The sequence below is a fragment of the Choloepus didactylus genome, chromosome 3 (genome assembly GCF_015220235.1).
Source record: "Choloepus didactylus isolate mChoDid1 chromosome 3, mChoDid1.pri, whole genome shotgun sequence".
In the NCBI taxonomy this organism is placed as follows: Eukaryota; Metazoa; Chordata; class Mammalia; order Pilosa; family Megalonychidae; genus Choloepus; species Choloepus didactylus.
In genome coordinates, this window is record NC_051309.1 from 133,672,134 (window position 1) to 133,699,773 (window position 27,640).

Consider the following 27,640-nt stretch of genomic DNA (forward strand, 5'->3'; position numbering starts at 1 on the left):
GCAAATTCTGGAGAGGACTTTCCCAAATTAGTGTTTCCCAGCCAAAACAGGGCCAGGGTCCCACAAAGGGAGTGTAGTTCAATTCCAGCATTGCTGGGGAGAAGACTCCAAAGGATGCCACACTTCTCTTTGACAGCTCCCCAAATCTGTGCTTTCCTGGCCTGCCCAGCAGATGGTGCTTTTCGGCACACTGTTCCCTGAAGTCCTAAGATGGTAGTATGCCTTTAAGTCTTAACCACCTCTGCCCCTGTCAGGAGTGTGGTTGAAACAGAGGTTGCCAGCCACTTTTGTCCCAGGTGGGTTGGAACCACAGCTAACAGCCAGAACCCAGCTATCTAAATTTGCTAATCAAAAGTCACAAACATTATTGGGTAGTGCCCCTCTTCCCCCTCTCTCGGAGAAGAGCTACCCTTCATCAAACTGTTCACCACAACCCCTAGAAGACACTGTGTCTCAAAATCACCTCCACCTCCACCTGTTTGGGGCAAGGTTGAACAGAGGCTGCTGGCTGCTTTGTGTCCTGGGCTGGTTGAAACTGCCCTCAGAGTTGGGACCCAGCATACTGAATTCACTAATCAATGCTGCGATTGGTGCTTGGCTGTGTCCCCTCATCCCATTCTTGGGGAAGAGCCGCCCTTCAGGAAACTGTTCCCTGCAGTCCCAAGAAGGCACTGTGTCTTTAAATATCCCTGCTTCCACTCCTGTCCAGAGTGGGATTGTAACAGAAGTTGCTAGCTGCTTTTTGTCCTCATCTGTTTGAAACTATAGTTGCTTTCAGAGCCGGGACCCAGTGATGTGAGTTCACTAAACAAAAGCTGTGATCAGTGTTCAGCCATTTCCCCACCCCGTTCTTGGGGAAGAGGACTTTTATTTCCAGCCAGGGATTGGATCTTGAGGTGGCATGCTGTGAGAGTGTGGGATGGGCACCATCCTTGGCTGTGAGGAGAGCTCCTCTCAGAGATCTTCACCGCAGTTTACCCAAAGGTTCCAAAGTGCCCTGGGGAGGAGACTCAGAAGGGGTCTCTTCCTTCTGCTCTTCCCTGGATGGTGTACAGTGTTCTTCTGGTCTCCAGAGTCCCCAAACAATTGTTTCACACTGTTCCTGGATGTTTACTAGCTGCCCTGAAGGACAAAATGAATCCTGGAGTTCCCTACTCTGCTGACTTACCTGGACATTGAATCTACCAATACTTTTGGAAGTTCCTTCAAGGAATATTCTCACTACCAGATAATATTCCCCTATTCCCCACAACTGCCCCAGAATAACCACTATGGTGAATTTTGCCCTAACCATTCCTTTGCTTCTCTTTATAATTTTATGTATATGTATATAATTTTTCAATTTTCTTTTAATTTTTTAAGTTTTTACTTTGACATAATTTTCCAACTTACAGGACAATTGCAAAAATAATACAACCCCACCCCATAGAGAGAACTCCAACTCCTAGATTCTCAGATCCACCAGTTATAACATTTTGCCACCTTTGCCATATCAGTCAGTCTGTCTGTCTATATCATCTCTCTTCCGCCCACCCCATCTAACTATCTTCTTAACATTTGTAAGCAGATTGCACACATCATACTCCTTGAACACATACTTCCATGTACATTTCCTACGAACAAGGATATTCACTAATATAATCACCTTACATGATTATCAAGTACAAGATTTTCGGCATTGATAGAAAGCTTATATTCTACAATCCATTTTTTTCTATGTCCCAGTAATGTCCTTTTGAGTCTTTTCTCCTCCATTCTTAGATTCCATCCAGTATTATTTATTGCATTTAATTTTCATTATTTCTTTAGTTCCCTCCTTCCTTCCTGCCCCCCTCTTTCCTTTCTCTATTTTGGAAAACATATATATAATATAAATCTTCCCATCCCAACTCCTCCAAAGCGTACCATTCAGTGGGATTAATCACATTTACAATGTTGCAGTACCCTCACCACCATCCATTACTAGAACTTTTCCCTTCACCCCAAAGAGAAACCCTACAGTCATTTTGCATTAACTACCCAATGCCCCTGTCCTCCACCCCTGATAACCTGCGCTCTTCTTTTTGTCTCTGTGAGTTTGTGTATTCTCTATTTTCTTTGTGATTACCATCGATCTTTAAGCCATGGGATTTTATCATCCTAAATCGGTAACAATTTCTCTTGTTTTGATACCAACTTTTAACGATTTCAATCACAAACATAAACTATGTCCTTATACACCTCTGTCCCCTCACCTTTATGTAGTTCTTGTCACAGATTATATATTTCTACATTACAAGTCCTAATCATTGATTTATCGTTACATTTTATGCATTTGCCTGTTAGATCCTATCGGAAGTGATAAGTGGTGTTAGAAATAAAAAATACATTAGTACTGGCATTTATATTTACACCTGTCTCTTTATCTTTACCAGAGATCTTTATTTCTTCATGTGGCTTCAGCCAATTGTCTAGTATCCTTTCCTTTTAACCTGCAGAACTCCCTCTAGAATTTCTTGTAGGGCCAGTCTAGTGGTGATGAAGGTTTTTTTAGAATATAGGACCGTCTTAATTCCTTCCTTATTTTTGAAAGACAATTTTGCCAGATACAGAATTCTTGGTTGGCAATTTATTTGCTCTCAGCATTTTAATTATATCTCCCCACTGCCTTCTTGCCTCCGTGGTTTCTGGTGAGAAAATGGTACTTAATCTTTTTGAGCCTCCCTTGTATATTACACTTTGCTTCTCTCTCGCAGCTTTCATAACTTTCTCTCTATCTTAGGTATTCAACAGTTCAACAGTTTGATTATAACATGGTGTGGTGTGGGTCTCTTTGGGTTTATTCTGCTTGGAGTATGTTGAGCATCTTGGATGTATATATTCATGTCTTCCATTAAATTTGAGAAATTGTCAGCTGTTATTACTTTGAATATTCTATCTTCCCCTTTTTCTCTTTCTTCTGCTTCTGAGAATCTTATAATGAGTATATTGGTATGCTTGATAATGTCCCACAGGTTCCTCAGGCTCTTTTCACTTTTCTTCATTCTCTCTGCACCTTAGACTAAATGATTTCAACTGTCTTAACTTCAGGTTCTTTGATTCTTTCTTTTGCCGGGTCCAATCTGATGTTAAATCCCTCTAGGAAATTTTTAATTTCTGTTGGTGTGATGTTCAGCTCTGGTTCCTTTTCATAATTTCCATCTCTATATTGATACAGTTGTGTTCATCTGTCATTTTTCTGATTCTGATAGTTCTTTGTCCATGTTTTTCTTTATCTCTTTGAGCATATTTAGGACCTTTTTTTTTTTCTTTCCAAGTCTTAATCTGGAAAGTCCCAGGTCTGATCCTCTTCAGTGATGGTTTCTAATGCTTTAATCTCCTTTGCCTGGGTCATCACTTCCTGTTTGCTTGTATGTTTTATCTTTTGTTGAAACCTGGGCATTTTTATATTTTAGTGTGTTATCACTGTCATTTAGACTCTGAGGCATCTGTTCTTAAGCTTTTATCCAACTAGTGTGATGATAGAACTTCCTTTGACTGCCAGAAGCTAATAAAAATTCAAGAAAGGAAAAGAAGGGAAAAACAAAATACCTTTCTTAGTCTTTGAAGATTGACTTGGATTAATGCTCACCTCCAGGGCTTGTCTATTCAGTGAGTTGGGAGAAGAGCTCCAGGCCAAACAGTGCAGGCTTCCCTGAACCATTCTGTGCATGCCTCTTGTCTTGGGCTTGTACATGGGCAGTTTGCTCACTGTCCCAGGCACTGTGCTATATATCCTACAGCCGGCTATCCCTTGACCCCAGGCAGTACAACTTTTAACTTAATTGCTTTCCCATAGCATTCTATAGGAGAGCTTAGTGAGCTGCCTTCTATACGCAGGGCAACTTTTGGGGCAGAGGATCCCTCAGGCCACCACCAGACAGACTGGACGAGAAATATATGTCCTCAGTATGTGCATGAGGATTACTTTGCTCTCCCACCCCCACCCAAGGTCCAGGTCTAGGGATCTGCACTGGGAGCTTGGGATGGCTCCAGTTAAGCTGCTTAGGAGATGGGGAAGGAGCAGCCAATGAGCCATGAGATTCTGCCCCTATTAAGTGGCCTTTTTCTTGATTTGGTACTCATCCTGTTACTGCAGTCCTTTAACTGTTCTCTGGAACTTTTAGAAAGCTGTTTCTGCCAGTTCTTATTGGTTGTTCAGTGCTTCTGTTGGGGACAGAGCCCTGAAGTGTCTCACTTTGTCCTCTTGATCTTATTCTTGTAAGCAGTGTGTTTTAGTTTGTTAATGCTGCTGGAATGCATAACATCAGAGATGGATTGGCTTTTATAAAAGGGGGTTTATTTGGTTACACAGTTATAGTCTTAAGGCCATAAAGTGTCCAAGGTAACACATCAGCAATCGGGTACCTTCACTGGAGGATGGCCAGTGGTGTCCGGAAAACCTCTGTTAGCTGGGAAGGCACGTGGCTGGCATCTGCTCCAAAGTTCTGGTTTCAAAATGGCTTTCTCCCGGGATGTTCCTCTCTAGGCGGCAGTTCCTCAAAAATGTCACTCTCAGTTGCACTTGGGATATTTGTCCTCTGTCAGCTTCTCCGGAGAAAGAGTCTGCTTTCAACAGCCGTTTTCAAACTGTCTCTCATCTGCAGCTCCTGTGCTTTCTTCAAAGTGTCCCTCTTGGCTGTGGCAAGCTCGTTCCTTCTGTCTGATCTTATAAAGTGTGCCAGTAATTTAATTCAGACCCACCCAATGGGCAGGCCAACCCCTCCATGGAAATTATTCTATCAGAGTCATCACCCACAGTTGGGTGGGGTGCATCTCCATGGAAACACTCAAAGAATTTCAATATAATTAACACGATAGGTCTGCCCACCAAGATTACATCAAAGATAATGGCATTTGGGGGACATGATACATTCAAACTGGCACACAATGTAATGCTTGCTTTTGATTCTGAACTCTATGTGTAATCCCACTAACATATTTTTTGCTTGGATTTTGTTTTTCTCCACATTATGTTTAAGATTCATCTATGTTCATTTGTATATTTTTGGTTCATTCATTTTTCACCGAAATACAGCAGTCCATTAAGCGAATATATCACAATATATCCATTCGACTATTGATGGATCTTTGGGTCATTTGACTTTTTGCTGTCTCATACACATCAGCTGGTACACATATACAAGAATTTTAGAGGGACATTATCTAGCAATGATATGGTTAGACTGTAGGGTAAATGCACCTTTAGTTTCACTGGAAATTCAAAACTGTTTTCCAAAGCATTTATGCCACTTGACTCTCCCACTAGTGTTAAATGAGAGTTCATATTGCTCCACCTCCTTATCAACACCTGGTATGGTCTGACATTTCAGTTTTGCTTGTCTGGTGAGTATAAAATGGTATCTCATTTTAATTTATATTTCTGTGATTACTAATGAAATTGAATATCTTTTTAAATGTTTAGGAGCTCCTTTAAAATTTTCCTACGTGAAATACTTGTTCATGGTTTTTGTTTGTTAGTCCCTTTTACCATTGAGTCATTTGCATTTTTCTTATGTATTCACAAGAATTCTTTGTATATTGTATATATTAAATCTTTACATTTTACATGTTTAAAATTTATCATCACTCAGAGGCTTGTTGTTTCACTCTTTTTCATTGTTGTTGTCTTTTGCTGAACAGATATTCTTAGTTTTAATGTAATTAAATTTATCAGTATTTTTCTCTATAATTTGTATTTTCTGTCTTCAAGAAATTCTTCTTTTGACAAGAAAATAAAGATATTCTCTTATGTTTTCTGTTAAATGTTTTGAAGTTTTGCTTTCAGCATTTAAGTTCCTAATCAATCTGGAATTTTATAATTTTTTAAAATTTGGTGTGAGATAGTATGCATAACCAATTCTCTCAGCACCATTTATTGACTAATTTGTCCTTTTTTTCAGTGATACATAATCCTTTTGTTGTCATGTAAGTTCTCATCTATGTTGGGGTCTTAATTTCTGAATTCTCTGTTCTACTTCATTGCCTTCTTTTTGTACCAGTGTCACATTGCTACATGACTTTTCTTTTTATAGGAGTTGTCCTGATTATTTTTGGTTCTTTGGTCTTCTGTATATGTATTTAGAATCATTTTGTCAAGTTCCCTGAAAAAGCCTGTTGGGATTTTTGACATTTAATTGAATCTATAGATACACCTGGGGAGAATTGACAACTTACAATATTTAACCTTCCAATACCTAAATATATCTATTTCTCTGTTTCTTTAGCTCTTTTTTAAAGTTTTCCAATGAAGTGTTAACTGTTTCAACCTAAAGATTTTGTGTGTCTATTGAAAGATTTATTTTTCATTTTTAAATACATTTCAGATAACTAGGTAACTTGTGTTGTTGGTCTACCTGTAATATAACTGATGTCTTTTGTAAAATGGCATTTTCTAAATTGTTGTTTGGTGGTAGGTAGAATGTGTGGGATACTTTTATGTTTATCTTATATTTGGCAAGCATATTAAACTACTTTATTATAGCTAATAAGTTGTGAATTCTTGGGAGTTTTCTATGGAGCGAATCATACTGTTTGCAAATAATGACACTTTTGTTTCTTCTTTTCAACCTAATGACTTTTATTTCTTTTTCTTCCCGTATTGTTACGAATTCTACTCCAATATTCAGGAAAAGGGGTTGTGAAAATTGTCTTACTCCTGTTTTTTACGTAAATTGGCATTTCATTAATGATTATTAGATTTGCTGTAGGTTTTTGCTAGGTTCCTTTTGTCAGATTAAGAAAGTTTATTCTGTTCCTAGTGTGCTAAGAGTTTCTTTGAAGAATAATTGGTGAATATTGTCAAATACTTTTTCTACATCTACTGAACTAAAAAATTTTTCCTTTATTCTGTTACCATGATAAATCGCATTAATAGTTTAAAAAACATTAATACACACATACTAATGCTTATATACATGTATATATTTATATTTTTATCTATGTATATGCATATGTATTTATTTCTACCCATAGCATTTTAGGTTTTCTTTATTAGGAGAGTTTTTTTCTGAACATCTGGGCCTGTATGTTACTTGAAACAGAAACACCCTAATGTTAGTTTCCAGATTTAGAAGAGTCAGACATATTGGTCCTCCTAGATAAAGGAGGCCAGAATGTCAGACTCATTTTGGCCATTTGTTTAGGGTATCCATGAAATAAAAGGATTAACAGTAAGCAGCGAGTCAAAAGCCAGATGGATAGTTTAGAACTAGGAGGAAATAAATGTTTAGTGTCAAATAAACTTATTGTCAAATATCCAGATAGGTAGGAACTCGAAATTCTGCTCGAGATGAAGGAAAAGAACAAAGCAATAAAAAAACAACTGCACTAATGATAAAAGATAATCCCATAAGTGAGGTTTAGGATTACTTCAGCCTTGGTGTTTTTATTGCTGATGCTGGTGCTAGTGGTAGAAGTAGCAATAGTGGTAGACTGTAACTTGCAAGTGATAGTCACTTGCAATGATAGTCACTGAGTCTGCCTGGAGTACTGAGTAAGAGGTAGTCAGGGCAGTTGTGACCTATCTGGCCATTAACAGATTCACCAGTTGGTTAGTGAATTGCTCTCTTTATGGTTAACTCATTGCCAACTGCAAACACTATTGTACGGTGTGGTGAATGTGAGACAGAGGAGGTGACCCTTGATTAGTATTTTGAAAAAAAGGATTATATTTGACTCAGTTGAGACCACTAGGAATATGTAATAAATTATAATATCTATGTACATGCAAGGTAGATCATTTAATGTTTGATTGGAGGGAATTGATAATGTACAGAAGGGTGTTAGTAAATTTTTTTGATTGGAGACGCACATATACAATACATAGTTTATGTAATGGGCTATAATAGATCTTGATTTTAATAAGGCTTCTTTTATTCCTTCATGCTTTATATAGATATTTGGAGAAATATGAGCTGAATAATTGTGTCGACTGTGTTCATAATTGTTTGAACAATCTTGCCAGATTGTTTATTTACACTAAAATTCATATCCATTTGGTATATGGTTTTGTAATTACTGTTAAGGTCGAAGATATGTGTGTTTGCAAAATTGTATACTTTATGAATGTTTTCAGTGTGTACAATTTAATTATTGTGACAGTTTTCATTATTATCCTTCTACACTGAATTGGGGCCAGGAGGCAAGTTGTTAACTGCTCATTATTTTTTGAATAAAGCACTGTGGTGTGGCTTGAGTATTTTTTTTTTTTTTTCCTTTGGTATTTGAGTAACTTCTTTTAACTTTTCTATTGGAAGGGCAGATTATTTCTATTCAATTCTATTCTGCTACCTTCTATGAAATAAAGAACATTTGTACATGTTCCTCTCACACTGTATATAATGCCCATTATGCCTAGTGAGCTTAATATTTACTGACTGATTCTTTATAGTAATCATACATATATTTAAATATAGCTAGGAAATATTGTATAAGCAAATTAAAAATATCCTTTTCATAACTTTAAAGTTAGGTTTTGGGATAGTCATACATTTTTTATAGGCAGCATTTTTGGAACAAAGTGAGGAATGCATGAGTCAATGAGCAAAAAACTAACAAACATAACTTCTCTTATTTCTTCCAGGTGCACAGACAAGGTTTACATTTGAGCTGCCAAATCATAGATTGCGCTTTACTTCAAAAGTTTCTGCCACAGATATGTCAACTATTCCTCCTTCTGCCAGTCTTAACCTTCCTCCTGTTACTATGTCAGGGAAATATATAATGGAAGAACATGATAGTTATTCAGATCAGGTGTGGAGTATAGATGAACTGCCTTCTAAACAAGGGTACTATTTACAGGGAAATTATCTACGTTGTGTGGCAGAAGTAAGTTTACTTTTTCACTTTCTTGCTCTTTATAATTTAGGAGTCTTTTAGCTTTAGGAGTACCAAAATAAGTAGGGATCCACATTTTTAAGGTAGATCATTTATTCCTACAGAAGAATTCTATGCTGAATCAGTTGTGATTATGTGTGAATTTTGTGTACATGTGTGTCTGTCTCTCTCTTCTTGTGGTTTTATTTAAACATGCTTTTCTTTCATGGTAGTCATCTTTGAATTCATATTTCTTACAATGAGTTTCACATCCATCTCTGCAGTATTATTGTGGTTCGTTTGATTATAAAAAGCTAATAGCAGCTACCAGTCATTGAGTCCTTGTTTTAAGGACTTGTGCAGTCCTTAAAACAAGATATATTTGTTGCCATTTTAAAAGTGAGGAAAATGAGCCTTGGAGAGATTGTATGATTTTTTCACATATACAGAATTATTAATAGCAATCAAAAGGTCATATAGAAAGGTAAAATAACTATAGTAATGATTATGGTAATTCCTTTACTAAGCAAAGTTGAAAGCCAACTTATCTAATTCCACCATTATTTTTTCACTTTATATTTGCGTAACTACCAAAAGTTTAGAAAGCATTTGGATACAAGTTTTTACTTGATTTGTGGTAGGCAGGACATCTATTATTACCCTAATTTGATGAAGTAGAAAATTGAAACTCAGAGAGAGTAAACAACTTTCCTCATGTCTTCCAGCTGTCAGGTGAGAGATGTAGGAGTCACAGAAGGGTGATCTCCCTCCAGGCACACTCTGCTGTTTCAGCTTACTTTGTCAGTGTGTCAGGTACAATTGCAGCCTGATCAAAAAGCAGTTTGCACTTCAGCTGATCAAGATGGTGGTGTAAAATGTTCCCAGGTGATATTCCCTTACAAGCCTTTGGACAAGTAGAAAACCTAGCAGAGCCGTCTTCCTCAAAATGCTGGAAAACAGTTAAAGGTTTGCAATAACTGAGTGAGTGCTAAATCAAGAAAATGAAGCTTTAAAAATAGTAGAATCTTATGGAATTTTGCTCGTCCCTCCTCCGTCCCTTCTCTGGCAATGTGTGGAGCCAGCTATTCTTCCATTGTGCAGTGATAAATGAAATAAAGAAAAAAAAAAGCAATAGAATCAACAAAATTAAAAGTTAGTTCTTTGAAAATAAGAAAAATCAACAACCTTCAGCTAGACTGAAAGAAAAAAGAGGGAGGACACAAATATCTAAAATCAGAACTGAAAGGGGAAACATTACTACTGATTCCACAGAAATAAAAGAAACAATAAGAGAATACTATGAACAACTACATGCCAACAAACTAGATAACCTAAATGAAATGGACAAAACCTAATAACACACACACACTACCTACACTGACTCAAGAAGAAATAGAAGAACTCGACAGACCAAAAACAAAGAGATTGAATCAGTGATTAAAAACCTCCCCAGAAAGAAAAGCCAAGGACCAGATGACTTCACTGGTGAATTTTATCCAGCATTCCAGTAAGGATGAACACTAATCCTACCTGAACTCTTACAAAAAATTGGAGAGAAGAGAATACTTCCTAAATCATTCTATGAGGCTAACTAACATCACTCCATTACCAAAGGCAGATAAAGACACCACAAGTAAAAACAAAAATTACAGACCAATATCCCTTTTGAATATAGATACAGAAATCCTCTATGAAATACTAGCAAAACCAAATCCAACAGCATATTAAAATAATTATACACCATGATCAAGTATGATTTATACCAGGCATGCAAGGTTGGTTCAACATAAGAAAATCAATTAATGTAATATACCACATTAGCAGAATGAGGAGGAAAAAACACATTATCATCTCAACTGATGCAGAAAAGGCACAACCTTCTTCATAGATACACTTAGAAACTTCCTCAACATGATCAAAGGAATATATGAAAAACCCACCAATAACATCATATTTAATGGTTGTTCCGGTTTGCTAATACTGCCATTATGCAAAATACCAGATATGGATTGTCTCTTATAAAGGGAATTCATTTGGTTACACAGTTACAGTCTGAAGCCATAAAGTGTCCAAGGTAAAGCATCAACCATCGGGTACCTTCACTGAAGGATGGCCATTGGTGTCCAGAAAACCTCTGTTAACTTGGAAGGCATATGGCTGGTGTCTGCTTACTCCCAGGTTGCATTTCAAAATGGTGTTCTCTAAAATGCCATCTTTCAACGGCCATCTTCAAAGTGTCTGTCTCAGCTGCAATAGTGAATTCCTTCTGTCTGAGCTTATATAAGGCTCTAGTAAACTAATCAAGGCCCACACTGAATGGGCGGGGTCACATCTCTATGGAAATTATCTAATCAGAGTTATCACCTGCAGTTGGGTGAGTCACATCTCCATGGAAACAACCTAATCCAAAGGTTCCAACTTAATCAACACTAATACGTCTGCCCACACAAGATTGTATCAAAGAACATGGAGTTTTGAGGGACATAATACATCCAAACTGACACAATGGTGAAAGACTGAAAGTGTTCCCTTTAATACAAGGAAGAAGATAAGAATACCCATTGTCACTACTGTTATTCAACATTGTACTGGAAGTTCTAGCCAGAGCAATTAGGTAAGAAGAGAAATTAAAGGCATCCACATTGGAAAAGAAGAAATAAAACGTTCCCTATTTGTTGACAACGTGATCCTTTATACAGAAATTCTTGAAAAATCCGCAAAAAAAGCTACTAGGGCTAAGAAATTAATTCAGCAAAAAGGTGGGTTACAAGGTCAACATTCAAAAATCTGTAGTGTTTCTGTACACTAGTAATGAATAATTTGAAGAAGAAATCAAGAAGAAAAATTCCATATACAATAGCAACTGAAAGAATGAAATGACTAGGAATACTTCTAACCAAGGATATGAAGGACTTGTAGGCAGAAAACTACAAAACATTGCTAAAAGAAATCAAAGATGACCTAACTAAATGGAAGGATATTCTTTGTTCTTGGATTGGGTAAGTATTGTTAAGATGTCAATTCTATCCAAACTGATTTACAGATTTAACACAATCCCAATAAAAATTCTAGAACCGTGTTTGCAGAAATGGAAATGCCAATCATCAAATTCATTTTGAAGAGTAAGGGGCCCCAAATAACCAAAAACATTTTGAAAAAGAAGGGTAAAGTTGGAGGGCTCACACTTCCCAATCTTAAAGCATATTACAAAGCCACAGTAACTGAAAACCTTGGTACTGGCACAAGGACAGACATATAGACCAATGTGGTCTAATTTTAATTTCAGAAATATACCCTCACATCTGTGGTCAACTGATTTTTTGACAGGGGAGTACAGACCACTCAATCAGGAAAGAATAGTCTCTTCAAACAAATGGTGCTGGGAAAACTGGATATCAGGTACACATGGATGAAGGTCAACCCCTACCTTACACCACTTACAAAAATTAACTCACAGTGAACCAAAGTCCTAAATATAAGAACCTAAACTGTGAAACTCGTAGAAGAGAATACAGTGAAGCATGTTCAGGACCTTGTCTTAAGCAGTGGTTTCTTAGACTTTTCCCCAAAAGCGTGATCAAATAAATAAATAAATAAATAAATAAATAAATAAATAAATATCTCATCAAAATTAAAAACTTTTGTGCATCAAAGGACCTAGCATGAAAATAAAGAGAACTACAGAATGGGAGAAAATATTTGGAAACCACATATCTGGTTAAGGGTTTAAGATCCAGAATATGTGAAGTCGTACAACTCAACTACAAAAAGGCACAGTCCTATTGAAAAACAGGCAAAACACTTGAATAACCATTTCTCTAAAGAAAAGATGCAGGTGGTCAATAAACACATGAAACGATGCTTAAGATTATTAGCCATTAGGGAAATGCAAATCAAAACCACAATGAGATACCATGTCACACTCACTAGAATGACTACTATTAAAAAAAATGGAAACGAGTGTTGGAGAGGACATGGAAATATAGGATCGCTCATTCTTTTCTGGTGGGAATGTAAAATGGCGCAGCTGCCTTGGAAAGCAGTTTGGGGGTTCCTCAGAAAGTTAAGTATAGAATTACTGTATGACCTAGCAGTTCCAATGATAGATATATATTGAAAAGAGTTGAAAGCAAGGACTCAAAGACATTTTTGCACACCAATGTTCACAGCAGCAGTATTCACAATTGCCAAAAGATGGAAGTGACCCAAGTGTCCATCAATATATGAATCAAAAAAAAAAAAAAAAGTGGTATATTCATTCAATGGAATATTATCTGTAAAATGGAATGAAGTTTTGATACATGTGACAACATAGATGAACCTTGAAGACGTCGTGTTGAGTGAAATAAGCCTGACATAAAAGGACAAATATTGTATGGTCTCATTGACGTAAAATAATTAGAATATACAAATTTTTTGAGTCAATACAGTTTACCAGGGTCTGGGATGGGGATAGAGAATGGGGAGTTAATGATAAATCGGTACAAAGTGAGTTTGTGTCTGGGGTGATGGAAAAGTTTTGGTAGTATATAGTGGTGATGGTAGCACAATACTGTGAATGTAATTAACACCACTGAATTAAATATTTGAATGTGATTAAAAGGGAAATTTTAGGTTGTATATATATATATTACTAGAATACAAAAGAAAAAAAAAAAAAGCATCAAAACCATAGGACTAAATGACACAAAGAGGGAACCCTAATGTTAACTATGAACTATAGTTAATATGTATAATGTTAATAATTATACAACGATAGTTAAATATGTATAGTGTTAAAATCATTTCATCAGTTTTAACAAATGTACCACACTATTGCAAAAATGTTAATAATAGGGAAAACTACACATGGAGTGGGGGCGTATATTGGGACTTTGTATTTTCTACATGATTTTTCTGTAAACCTACAACTTCTCTAATAGAAGAATTCAAGTAATAAAAAACACTTCACAAATTAAAAAAAAATTTGTTCTCTAAATCCTGAAGGATCTTTAAGAAAGCTCTTTTTGTTCTTTGATGGAAATATTATAGATATAGAGGTCATATTTAATTTAAATCTGATTCATCTTCTTGAAGATCTTTTTGCTATAGCACTTCTCTAAGAATTGGAATTTCTGTATGTGAAAAAAAAAGTATACAAACAATAGTGTACACAATTCTATTTCAAAGCTTTATTTAAAAGATAGATTATAAAATATGTTTCATTTGTGCTTTTCACTCTGCAAAATAAGTGCCCCAAACTCTAGTAGAAATACTCTTATTACTGCTTCATTTGACAGAAATTAAAGCAAATCTAATGCAGTGCATAGCAAAATTCTTTACTAAAGTTAGAAATCAGAAAGGCACAATATTTGCTATTTGGGTAGAACACAATCCCAAGTTTAGTAAGAATGCAGTTAAATTTGAACCTCTGAAAGAATTTAAAGTGCATTCCTCTTAGGGTTTCCTATTTTATTTTGGCCTGAAGTGGACACACACAAAAATCACCTTTACCCTACTCTATACAAAATAAAAGTGCCCAGTACAACTTAGGCTTCATATAACTTCTCATGCAGGAACAGACTGCCGAGTATTTTTTGCTTTCAATTTTTGATCAAAATATGAACCCTATCAAAGTATGCACCTTAATCATAAAGGATGTTTCATCTCTCTTTCCCATAATTTTCAACATCAATGAGGGCCTGCTTTCTATATAATGTGTTTATTAAGTGATTCTTGCTAGAAATGTAGTGCCTTATATTAGTGGTAATATATGTATACACATATTATAAAAAACCTTGATTGGTTTTATGTCATCGGCTGATTACCTCAAACCTAAGCCTTATGAGAATTGGGATTTTGTCATTTTTATTCACAGTGTATCCTTAGCACCTTATATAATACACAGAATATTTGGTTAATAAATATCTTACTGAATAAATTAATTTACTCTCATTTTTAATGATACTTGTCCATGGTTCTAAGGCCAAAAATGTCATCATTAAAAACAAATTTTACTCTAGACAAAATTTAAATTTTGAATCTAGCAGATTGCATAGTTAAAATGTAATTCTCCCCTGAAACCCAGAGGTACCAGTCTTTCCAAGAACATCAACCAGTTTCATTCCTCTACCCCATAATGTTGATACCCCTTTTCAGTGAGAAGAAGTTAGAATGGTCTTTGTGTAGAAATCCCTGAAGATTGAGAGAATGATCAAATGAGAGGGAGGAGTTGTAACTGAGAAGTTAGGATTTAGCAAATGATTATGACTGCTGACTCATTCTATAGATACTTCTTTTTAGTTTCTAGTGTATTAAAATAGCCAGAAGGAAATATCTGAAATTGTTGAACTGTAATCCAGTAGCCTTGACCTTTGATAATGATTGTATAACTATATAGCTTTAATCTTGTGAATGTGTGATTGTAAAAACCTTGTAACTGACACCCCCTTTATCCATTGTATGGGTGGGTGAGTAATAAAATAAACATGCATGGGGAAAAAAACTCAAAAAAATGTAATTCTCATTAGTTTTAAAAAAATTTCTCACATCTTATTGACTATGTTGATGGAAAAATAATGATTTTGAGAATGGCCCATAATGATGTCAGAAGGCCAGTAAAATATTAGGTAATCTGAATATTTGTAACTCTCCTTGGGTATATTGATTCCAAAAGGTAGGTAGCAAATTCTTTTTCCACAGAATTCCAGTTGATTTATATGAGAAAAAGGTGAATTTAAAACTAATATGGTCAGTCATGTTAATGTAATACTCTGATTTTGTTTGGCAGGTTGGTTCCTTTGAACATAATCTCACAACTGATCTTCTAAACCACTTGGTATTTGTTCAAAAAGTGTTCATGAAGGAAGTTAATGAAGTAATACAAAAAGTTTCTGGTAAGATGATCTGGTATCTTATAGTATAGATGCAGGTTTTGGTCTCATTGACTACATGATATTCCATGTATCTGTGGTATTATCTTGAGTATGGATCAAATCATTTTGATATAAATGTCAAGTAATTCTCTGGAAACTGTGGATTCCTTTTCTGGCTTTCCCACCTACAGACTCTTTGCTTACTTCAATTTGCATATTTAAGATTCATAAACCACAAAGCTCTTCCATGCCTCCCCTAAAAAAAAAAAAAAGTTTAAAGTGTGTCTTTTGACCAGTCTGATTCTTAATTACCTGGGAACAAAATTTAGATTACTAATAAGATTTCTTCCTTTATCTATACTAGATGGTGACTGTATGCTGGCTACCTGTTGCTAGTTGTCTCTAGCAACTTTATTATGTTTTTGCCAAGTCTCAGGAGTAAGTTTTGAGATTCCTAGTAACTGTTTTACATTTTAGCAAGAAATATATGTTTGAATACAAAATGCTTATATTTTATAGTGTTTGTACATAAAAAATAAATTAAAAAAAAAAAAAAAAAACCAGGGAAAATGAGGCTTAAAAATAATCCAGGGAATGTTTGAGTAATTAAATACCACTGCAACCCCCCTGGCAGGGCTTCGGGGTGTGCAGGGAACACTTCAGTGATGTCTGTGTTTTCTCTTTTCATCTCTTCCAGTCAGGAGTCTAGTACCAAGCACTCCCAGAGCAGCCTGGGCAGACAGATCCCCAGAATCATGAGTGTCAGAGCTCTTGGCATCCTGGTCTGCTCCCTCATCCCAGAGGCCAGGAGGGGAGGTAGGGCAGGGAAGAGAGCACCCAGACTGGGCAAGTCAGGGGCCAGGCTATGCAGAGGTGGGTCTCCTAGCTCCCCCCAGGGCTTCTCTCTTTATCCCATGTTGTCTGGGCCTTGCCCATGTCTTCCCACTGGAGTCACCCTGACTCCCAGAGAGACTTTCGTCCTGAACTCCCCCCTTTCCTCTCGAGTGCATGTGGTGGTGGTCATGGAGGTAGTGGTGTCGGCAGCAGCATCTGGTTTTGCCAATTATGTCTTCATTCTAAGGACACCTGGCCAACATTGTCCGTTTGTACTATTCTTTTAAGAAGAACTTTGAGGCTCTTTTTGCCCATCAGCAGAGAAAATTGTGTGGCCCTTCTGGCTCCCCATTCCTGCCTGCATTCCCAGACTGTTAAAAAAATGTTTAATTGACTTTTAACTCAGGAGCTAAAGTATTAAGAGGAAGTGGGTGGAAAATAAGTTGGTCTGTATAACAGCTTTTGAGGCTATATGAATATAATCATGTTAAAAGACTACATTGGCATCAAGAGGAGTTTACCTCATGATTGTAGAGTAATTGATTCTCATAACAAATTTATTGAGTACCTATTGTGTGACAGGTACTATGATTATCTGCTTTCTTGACATTTATTTTCTACCCAAGAAGGCAGATATTAAATAAGTATCTAGGTATTCAGTTTCAATTTTAATGAGTTCTGTGTATGACAAAAACAAGGTCTTATGAGTCTGTATCACAGGAGAACCTCATCTAGTCTAAGGAATCAAGGAAGGCATCTAAGCTGAACTGATACCCCAAACCTTAAGAATGAAGCCTAGTTCAGCAAGAGGGAAGATGTAGTGGGGTTGCAGGCAGAGCGTGAGGGGCAGTATCTGATATAAGTCCCTGAAGTGGGACAGAGCTCATTGTGTTAGGGAATTCAATTACGTAGCAGCTTCAGTTTTCCTTATTTCTTGTGGTTGCATCTGAGATCAGGAAGCTGCTTAATGGTTGCATTGAAGAGACCCATCATAGCTGTAGAACTTAACAAATTAAGTCATAAGAAATCAGATCAATTTGTAGTCTTGAATTTCCTCTGAAAATGGTTGAATAGAAACCACTAAGGAAGACAGAAATATGTAACAAAAGACCTTTTTGCCACCAAAAGTGCCTCTACTTGGGGAACATATACACGTTTTGATGTGGTTCATTTACATGGTTAATATCACATTAGAACATTGTCTATGATATGAAAATTAAGAATATTTCAGGCTGGCAAATTTTTATGAGTTCTAAATAATATTTTCAAGACTTTATTACCAAATATGTATATTTAAAAATAGACTCTTCCATTAATTAACCTTGTATCTCTCATGGGAAAAGTCTAGCATTATATAGTTCCTAGTATCAGATTGTTACTGTAAGCTTCCCTTAAGGTTGTTTTGAACAAAGAGAAAGGCTTTTCTTTTTTTTTTTAAGTTGTTTTGTTGAGATATATTCACATATCATGCAATCATCCACGATGTGCAATCAGCTAGTCACAGTACCATCACACAGTTATGCATTCATCACCCCAATCCATTTCTGAACATTTTCCTTACATCAGAAAGAATCAGAATAAGAATAAAAAATAAAAGTGAAAAAGAACATCCACCCTATTTTTCATTTAGTTTTTGTCCCCATTCTTCTACTCATCCATCCATAGACTAGATAAAGGGATTGTGATCCGCAAGGTTTTCACAATCACACTGTCACCCCTTGTAAGCTACATTGTTATGCAGTCATCTTCAGGAGTCCATACTGCTGGGCTGGAGTTTGATAGTTTCAGGTATTTACTTCTAGCTATTCCAGTACATTAAAACCTAAGAGATGTTATCTACCTAGTGCATTAGAATGTCCACCAGAGTGACCTCTCGACTCCGTTTGAAATCTCTCAGCCACTGAAAAGACAAAGGCTTTTCTTTACCTTTGGACTGCAGTCAGTTAGGAGATACAAGTATATTACTAGTTGGTATAAAGAATGAATGTGTTAGCAAAGAAGACTAAAAAGTAATATTCTAACCATGAAAACTTATTAATCACAATGAATAGGGAGATGAGATTGTGGTGCCAAAGTCATTTAGTGACTGGGTCTGCTCTGTGAACCACATTCCTTCCTGATTGTAGAGACAGCCATGAACCTTGAGAATACAGCTGAAATGTAAGTCGTGTACCAACTGGCTGGCCACAGGGCCTGATGGAGCATAGCCATTACATCATCCTATCATGGCTAGCTAGGTAACTTGACTGTTAAGATTGATGAGAATCTACACAAATCCTTAGTGTCTGTTTAGAGTATTAGAATTTTCAAAGTATAGCAATATGTAACAATGTAAAAATCTAAGATTATTTAAAATATGCTTAAAACATCACATCAGCAAAGGTGATTTAAGATGATTTAAGAGAATGTGAAAAAGTGAAAGGCTTACATTTAGACTATCAGAAGAAATTAGAATAATAAATAAATACACTCTTAAGTAAAATGGCATTAAAATTTCCTTGAGCTGAGGTAAGTGAAAATTCAAAAGAAAATCTGCTTTTATCTAAGTAAAAAAGATAACTAAAAAGGAATAATATTAAGAGAATAGAAATAGAGATGATATTTGTCAAGGTACAAGAATAGTGAAAGAAATGCTAATAAGCCTGTCTGACTAAATTTCATATAAATATTCAAGTCCAGATGAGACACATCCAAGTTGTTTTAAAAGAACTAGTGGAGGAATTCTTGAACATCTAAGAATGTACTTCAATAAGTCATAGGAGTCAGGAGAGGTACCAGAAGACTGGAAAAATACAGTACATAACTTAAAGGATAGGAAGGAACTTCCAAGGAATTAACACCCTGCTGGCTAATCCAAACAAAATACCTGGCCATTTATTCTTAGGATGGCATGTAAGTCTTTGGGAAAAAGCTTTCTAACAACACCTTCTTAAACACAGTTTTTGTTAAGGAATAGTAATATTGTTCAGAAATTTGTCAAACTATAGTTTCAAAATAGCTTGCCAAGTATAATAGATGTGATATACCTAAGATTATATATTTATGCCATAGCCTTAAATACTTGATTAACACAGAAGTAGCCAAGATGTGATAGGATTTTTAAGGAAGTGTATACCCGTAGATTCAGATTTTCTTTAGACTTGTTTTTGTTTTTATTAGTTACTTAGAAAAAATACCAAAGTTATTCATTATTTAATTGAATAAAAAGAAAAGAGAACCAACCTTCAAACTAAGAGTCTTGCAGTTCTTATTTTATTTGATCTCACATTGTGTTGTGTTTATTGTACCTCATGATTGGTCTTGAATCACCTGGAACATGCCCTTGCCTATAAAGCCATGGGAGAGACTAAGGACTTGTGGCTTAATCTCACCTATTCTATTAGAAATTATCAAGATGTGAGTAGTTACAAACATTTTTTTTTTTTGGTGTCAGTATCCTAAAAATTCTGAAAAATGTAGACATCATTCTAGGTAATCCTTTCCTTTCTAGAACACAATATGATTCACTCTGTATTTTATAGTAGGAAATTATGTCTCTATATCTTTGAGCATATGAAAGAAGAGAGATTTCAGATCCATTCAATAGTTGTTTATTGAGAACTTACAAAACATATGGTTCCACATTAGATAATGAGGAAGTTGTAAGAAGTGTAGGTATAACTTAATTCTTAGATAGTTGCTAATTTAATAATACAGGGCTTTAAACTAAGTGTGAATGAATGAGATAGTTAAGCATTTTAAGAGTTTAAAGGAAAGAGAAAGCTTCCTGGGTAGAGTTATCATTGAAGGTTTTATGGTTGTAGGAGTGATTTGAACTTATCCTTGAATAAGTTCTTCTTTTCAGTGGTGGAGTACATTTTAAAAGAGAGGGACAATTTTGAGGAAAGAAAATGGCAAGAAACTGGGAAAGTAATGCATACTTATTTGGTGAGACTGAGGAAAGAATTGTGAGGGCATAAGGAAAATGAAGAGTTGCAGTAGTTGTGAGGTGTGTGTTGGAGACATGACGGAAGATGAAGAGTTGGATCACCAAGCACCATAAGTTGCCTAATTGCATTCAATAAACATGTAGTGAGGGTCACTAAGGTACAGTTTGCTAGGATATGAAAGATACATGGTTCCTACCCTTAGGAACTCAGTTTAATTAGGAGATAGAAATGTAAATAAACACACAAATAATAAAACAGAGGTGTATTTTATGGCATACATAATAGATGGAAGGAGATGGAAGGAATAACTAAATTTTCATTGAGGTGTATTGGAGAGGAGCTGGAGTGAAAAATAGTGTGGGCATTGTCTTAAAAAACAGTGTGCAAGTTGTATAAAACAGAAAAAGAGCAGTATGTGCATAGGCACAGAGGCATAAAAAAGTGATGTGCCTACTTGCAGGACAACATGTGTATGAGAGGGTGGGAGAAGAAGCTGGAAAGGTAAGTGGAAATCAAACTATACAGGGTCTTTTGTAACATGTTTATAAGGAATTTGGACTTTATTTCATGTTATAATTTATGCAAAGCAAAGAATGATGTGTTGAGGTTAGAGTTTAAAAGACAGTGGAACAAATAAAGATAACCGCAGTTTTAGTTTAGAATACAGATTGGATGGGAGAGAGGAAGACCAGTAACAGCACCACTGTAGTGTAGCCTAAGTGGAAGATGATGAGTCCTAATTTAATAAAGGTGTAGAAACTGGGATGATGAGTGAGGGACAAAGTTAAGAGACATTAGAAGTTAAAATTAATAGGAAATAACCGCTAGCATTTGTTGGACACTTACATCATGCTTAGGCTTAGCAAGTCAGCCATCAGGCTAAGCATGTTATGGTATTAACTAAGTTAATCCTCACAACAGCATTATGAGAAAGTTATCTTCATTTTGCCATAAGAAAACAGGATGGAACAGAAACAATTTGATGACTGATTTGATCTGAGAGAAGAGGGAACAGAAAGAGTCATGGGTAAAGTTAGCATGGGTCCAGTATCTTCTTCAGGACCACTTTGTAGTTTAAAAGCAAAAATGGAGAAAAATGAGCATGTGGCCCAAAGTTACCTTTTTTTGAGCATTTGAAGATGAAGAGGTTAAAGAGCTGGTCTAGCACATTAGTGGAGGACAGAGTTAAAGCACCTGACCATGTTCATTAGGTAGTAAGTTTTCTTTCTAATTAAAGTATTAGGCAATTGAGAGAAGTCTTTGAATTAGAGAAAGTCAAGATGAAGAATTGTTTGTAGGCAGAGGGCTTGGGAGATGGTATAATCACGTGCTTAAAAGTATAAATTCTAGAGCCTTGTTGCCTAGGTTTCTCTGCTGCCTCTGAGACTTTGGGCAGTTGCCCAACCTAAGTTTCCTCAATTCCTAGACTAAGTATATTAATAATGATGAATAATGCATACCTTATGCAGTTAAGAGGTCTGAATAAGTATTTGATAAAGCACTTAGAAGAGCCCTTGGCACATAGTAAGCACTCAGTAAATGTTAAGTGTACTATTATTAGGTATTAGGGTAAATACATGGTCAAAAATGCAGGAAATGAATAAGAAAAGCACAGGACTGAGGCGACAGAGGCATTTTAGGAAAGTGAGTTCAGGAAGCAGTGATGTAATAGGAACTTTACCCCTATGAGATACCACCCATTTTTTTGAATTTCAGGACAAACTCTTGCTGTCACATTCTTTATTATTAGCACATATTATCTTGTTTCTCATTCCCCTACCTTTATTTTTTTCATTCTGTTTTCAGCCCTTCTAAATGTAAACAACAAAATTCATGTTTTTGATTGAAAAAAAATCAGTCTGGTTTACTTTTTCCCCTCAAATATATAAATATATTTTTTGAGATGTATAATCACATCTTTGGTTTAATTATATGTATAATGCTTTGAGTCTTTTATAAGGTTCTTAATAAATGTCTCTATGTGCTGAATTTTCACTATTTTATATGTCTCTCTCTCTATATATATATATACCTGCTTCAGTGAAATGTAATTTGGCCAAAAATCTCTGTTAAAGACTAGGTTAGTAGCCAGTAGAAAGAAAACTATCTTGTGAGGGTTTTTTAAAAAATGTACAAAACAGTTACTGTTTTCTTTGAAAGAAATTGCCCCAAACCCTCAAATATTTAACTTCTTCTAGGTGGGGAGCAGCCTATTCCTCTTTGGAATGAACATGATGGAACAGCAGATGGAGATAAACCTAAAATTCTCCTCTATTCCCTGAACTTGCAGTTTAAGGTAACATATAAATAATAATGTTTAAAAGTATTTTTCTAACTAATTAATGTAAGTTTCTTATAGTAAAACTGTTATAATACATAAATGTACCAAATAGAAAATAAAACTGAACTGTAATCCCATCCATTCATAGAAAAAGCTTTAACAATTAAACGGTTGAATATCCTTCAGGACTTTTTTCTATTCCTGTTTTTATACACACACATACACACGCACACACACACACACACACACACTAAGCAGGAGTGTATATACAAAAATACCAGTTTATTTAACCTCTCCTTTTCTGATGAACATTTCTAGTTTTTCTAATTTATTGCTGTTAAAAATTATTCTGCAAGAAATATTTTTGTATACTTTTCCAGCTAACAAATCTGCCGTATTAGAAACCTTATTAGCATTTCTAAAGATAAATTAGATATTAGTGTTCTTAAAAAGAAAGCTTGTTCTTACCAAATAGTCATTTAGTTGTAGTTAATGTATTAAACTAATGAGCATTCTGGGTTTTAAATACAAAATACTTGAATGAAATTTAATAGCTAAAAAATTTCCTACTGTCATGAGAAATTAAAGAATGTTGCCAGCTTTATCAGCTTATTAGACATATCCTATGCATGTTTTAAAGCATGACTTTATTATATATTGAAAGATTGGAATTTGAATTTTTCAAAGACTGGCACAATTTGAATTTGAATGGTTGGTGCATTATTGATTTATGATACTTTTTTTCCTCCTGACATATAATCTGTTAGGGTATTCAAGTAACGGCCACAACTCCATCAATGAGAGCTGTGAGATTTGAAACTGGATTGATTGAACTGGAACTCTCAAACCGGCTTCAAACCAAGGCTTCACCAGGAAGTAGCAGTTACCTGAAACTGTTTGGTAAATGCCAAGTGGATTTAAATTTGGCTTTAGGACAAATTGTCAAACATCAGGTAAGTTCATAAATGTTGCTATCAGTAGAACTGTAGCTTTTAATTTTGCACATCAGTTTGAACTACTTTAACCTACTTATTTCTGTATTTACCAGAGTATTTAGTGTGAGTTCCTAAAGTTTCTGATTGTAAATTCTAATAAATACTCATTTAATAAGTAAGTCCTTTACAGTTTTACCATGGCATTTTATAGAGTATTGTTGGCAGCATATTGATATAGTTTAGTGCAAATGCAATAATATGAAATGTAATCCAGTGTCTTCATAAATATTTGAGTATATTCTTCTCTTGATTTGTTAAACATTATTTTTCATTTCAATACCTTGTGCTAACATTGTTCTGTTCTTAAACTCTTAGTAAGTTCATTTGATGTCCTGTAGAATATTGTCAACTTTTTGCATATCATGATGTTAAGCATGTAAAATCAAAACAAGAGACAGCAGCTACTCAGATTCTTTATTTTATAAAAATTAACTTTCTCAGATCATTGGGATTTTTCCATTGTTTGTTTTTACTTTGCTAAAAATTGTCATGTATATTTAACAAATTCCCCCTTTAGTTTGAAGAACTAATTAAAAGAATACCAGTCACACTTTCAAGATTGAATGGCTGTTTTATAGATAATTTGGGGGAAAAATGAACAAAAATTTGTCATATTTAGAAAAACAGTTTTTTCAAATGGAAACAAATATTAAAAGGAGGAAAGAAGATTTCATTATTTTGAAACATTTAATAATACATTGCCATTCAGAATATGAACCTCACCCTATCTTTTGTATAAGCTTAAAATAGAATTCATATTTCTTTCTTCTATGACCATTCATATTGTATTTTAATTTCAAGTTATATGGTGGAAAAATATAAGAAATATGTCATTGAAAAACAAAATTGAGGAAAACTTATTATAATTCTTTGGTAAGCAATACCATTAATGATGTTAAAACTTTTTTTTAATTTTAAAACATTTTCTATTTGATTTTATTGAGCTTTAAATGTTGTTTCAGGTTTATGAGGAAGCTGGTTCTGATTTTCATCAAGTTGCCTATTTTAAAACCAGAATCGGATTAAGAAATGCCCTTCGAGAAGAAATCAGTGGTTCCTCAGATAGAGAAGCTGTGCTTATTACTTTGAATAGACCAATTGTTTATGCACAGCCTGTGGCCTTTGATAGAGGTAGGATAATGTCCATCATTACTATCTTCTGGGACTTAGAAATTCTTTGCTAATGCAGAATAAAAATCATCAGTAGTTTACCAGTGTAAATGCTTGACAACTAAATGTCCTCCAACTCTGAAATATGAACAATCAAAATATATTTCTTGCTTATTCACTTCAGTTTTTTTAAGTTATTTTACATTTTAAAAGTGATTTTGCTCTCTACATGGATATGCAGAGGTCTCTGATTCAGAGTTTTAATTATAATGCTACATTTTTTTGGTTTAGACAATTAATAACACCCATTTGTGTTTTGGGACTAGGTTTATTCATTGTTTCTACAAACATTTGTTATGTATTCTCCAGAAGTTTAATACAAAGATGAAAAACAGGATCCTTGTCCTTAAGGAACTCTCAGTCCAGTGAGAAAGAGACCAAAGGAGAGTACAGAGTGGAGCTAGAGATGTATTTCAGGAGCTGAGGAGCCTCTGTCTTTGCCTTTGGTTCTTAGAAGAGGAACTAATATTTGAGATATGACTTGGGGTTAGGAGTTTACCAGGGAGACATGAAATGAAAGCTTCTCTTATTTTCTTTTGTCTCCCAGGGCCTAGAACAGTCCCTGGCATATAGTAAATATTTGCCAAATGGGAAGGGGAGGGGTGGGGGCTGAGGGAGAGAAAAGAATATGAATGAATGAATATAAAGTTGCACAGAGGCCTAAGCAAAAGGGAAATAAAGCTGAAAGGTAGACAGGGTCTAATTAATATGTGTTGGGCAAATATGTTTGAATTTTATTACAGAGGTAATGAGAATCCACTTAAGAAGCCATTTAAGATTTAGAGTGGAGTTGGGCATAGGCTTAGATGTGTTTATTAGAAAACTGCTCTTTTGGCAGTGTGATGGATAACATTTTGTTGTTTGTTAAATCCAGTGCACGTTTTTTTCGTTCATTTTACCTACCTCTCATCAGTTTTCAGCAACTCCTTAAAGTACTTTCTACTCTTGGCATCCATGACACAATACTTTCTTGCTTTTCCTCCTGTCTCTCTCTCTCTCTCTGGCCGTCTTTATCTCCTTTTTAGACTCTTCCTTCTATACTTTACCTTTAGATGAAGATTTTCCCCTAAGGCTTTGTTCTGGTTAAGAAACTTAAATGTCTATATGAGCCATGTAGGTAAATGTGTATGAATCACCCATTAGGGAGTGTTATAAGCTGTGTCAAACTAGGGAGTGCAAAGTTAAACCTTTGGGAAAAAATCCCCTGTAGACCAAACAAAACAGATCTACCAGCCAGAACTTCCTCCTGTTTGTGACCTCTGTTCCATGTTTTCTCCCTTAACTATGTCCATGGCTTCATTTGCCACACATACTGCTATGACTTTAAGTTGAACTCAAGGACATCTCCATTTGGATGATGAAAAGACACCTCAAAATCAATGTGTAGTATCAGTCTTATAAATGGCACCACCATCTGTCTACTTAGCTAAGCTGGAATGCAGGCTTTATGCTTGAAACCTCACTTTCCTCCAGTTTCCTATCCAAGATATAATGTTGATATTAACTGCTAAATATCTTCTAAATCTTTCTATACCTGTCCATTTTTACCCTCAACATTCTGGCCAAATTTCCTATGATCTCTCACCTGCACTTGTTAGTAGCCTCTTTTCATGTTACCCAACTCCCTTCCTATCTGTTTTCCACATTCAGCCAGATCTGAATCCACTGCCATCACCACCCAAAAAATACAAAACAGGAAAAAACAGCTGATTCCTAGTGCTCTTAAGTGTGGCCTGCAAGGCTTTGCAAAGTTTGGCTCTGCCTGCCTCACTCTCCAGCCTTATTTCATACCACCATATCTCGACTGCATTTCATCTCTATGGCAATGTCTCAAGCTCCCTTTGTACATGCCTCCCAACCTAGTTAGTTCTTCACTTCCTTCAGACTTAACTCAGATGTTATTTCTACAAGGAACTCTGATTTGACTTTTCTCTCTCAATCAAATCCTTTTAATATATACTACTAGCATTACGTACCTGTCCTTCAAGAATTTTTTAATGATGGTAGCAATAAGCTTTATGAGATCAGGGACTGTGTCTCTTTTTGCTTGTTACTCCATCCTACTGCCTCACATATGATAGGCATTCAACAGATAATTTGTTGAAGGAATGAATGACTGGATAGACCTGGATTTTCTTCTTCCTTCTGTCATTACACTTCTATTTCTTAATCTATCAAGTTGCCTATATCCTCTTAGATCTTTTCTAATTCTAATGCTACACTCTTCTGGGAGTAATTTTTATTATTCAGTAGTATTTTGCATCTCTTGAGGTTTGCTTGCTGTATAACTTTTACCATGTTGATTTTGGTTTTCTTTCTTCCCTCCCTTAATTATTAAAAGCTGTGCTGTTTTGGCTGAATTATAAGGCTGCCTATGACAATTGGAATGAACAACGAATGGCTTTACATAAGGATATTCATATGGCAACAAAGGAAGTAGTAGATATGTTACCTGGTATTCAGCAAACATCAGCCCAGGCCTTTGGGACTCTCTTTCTCCAACTCACTGTTAATGATCTGGGAATTTGCCTGCCTATCACCAGTACTGCACAGGTACAAAAGAAAAATCAAATAAAAAGCTTAGTTTTCAGAGTCTTTTTACTGTTTTGTTTTTTAACCAAAAAGTCTTTGGCATAGACTTTCTTATAAAATGGAAGCAAAACAACAATTAAGAATACTATACAATAATGTTTAATAGCTTCACCTATAATAGAACAAGGAATTCCAAAACAGTTTTAAGCT

General features: G+C 35.4%; 1 protein-coding gene across 8 annotated transcripts in view; it reads left to right on the forward strand.

Annotated features, from left to right (window-relative positions):
* KIAA1109 (KIAA1109 ortholog) overlaps positions 1-27,640 on the forward strand; it is a 236,371-nt gene that overhangs the window by 153,363 nt on the left and 55,368 nt on the right. For all 8 annotated transcript variants that reach the window (XM_037830586.1, XM_037830590.1, XM_037830591.1 and 5 more), the window contains 6 exons: positions 8,603-8,847; positions 15,605-15,710; positions 22,651-22,748; positions 23,501-23,686; positions 24,691-24,859; positions 27,240-27,451. In XM_037830586.1, the coding sequence (XP_037686514.1) occupies positions 8,603-8,847; positions 15,605-15,710; positions 22,651-22,748; positions 23,501-23,686; positions 24,691-24,859; positions 27,240-27,451 (1,016 nt within the window). The remainder of the gene's footprint in view (positions 1-8,602; positions 8,848-15,604; positions 15,711-22,650; positions 22,749-23,500; positions 23,687-24,690; positions 24,860-27,239; positions 27,452-27,640) is intronic.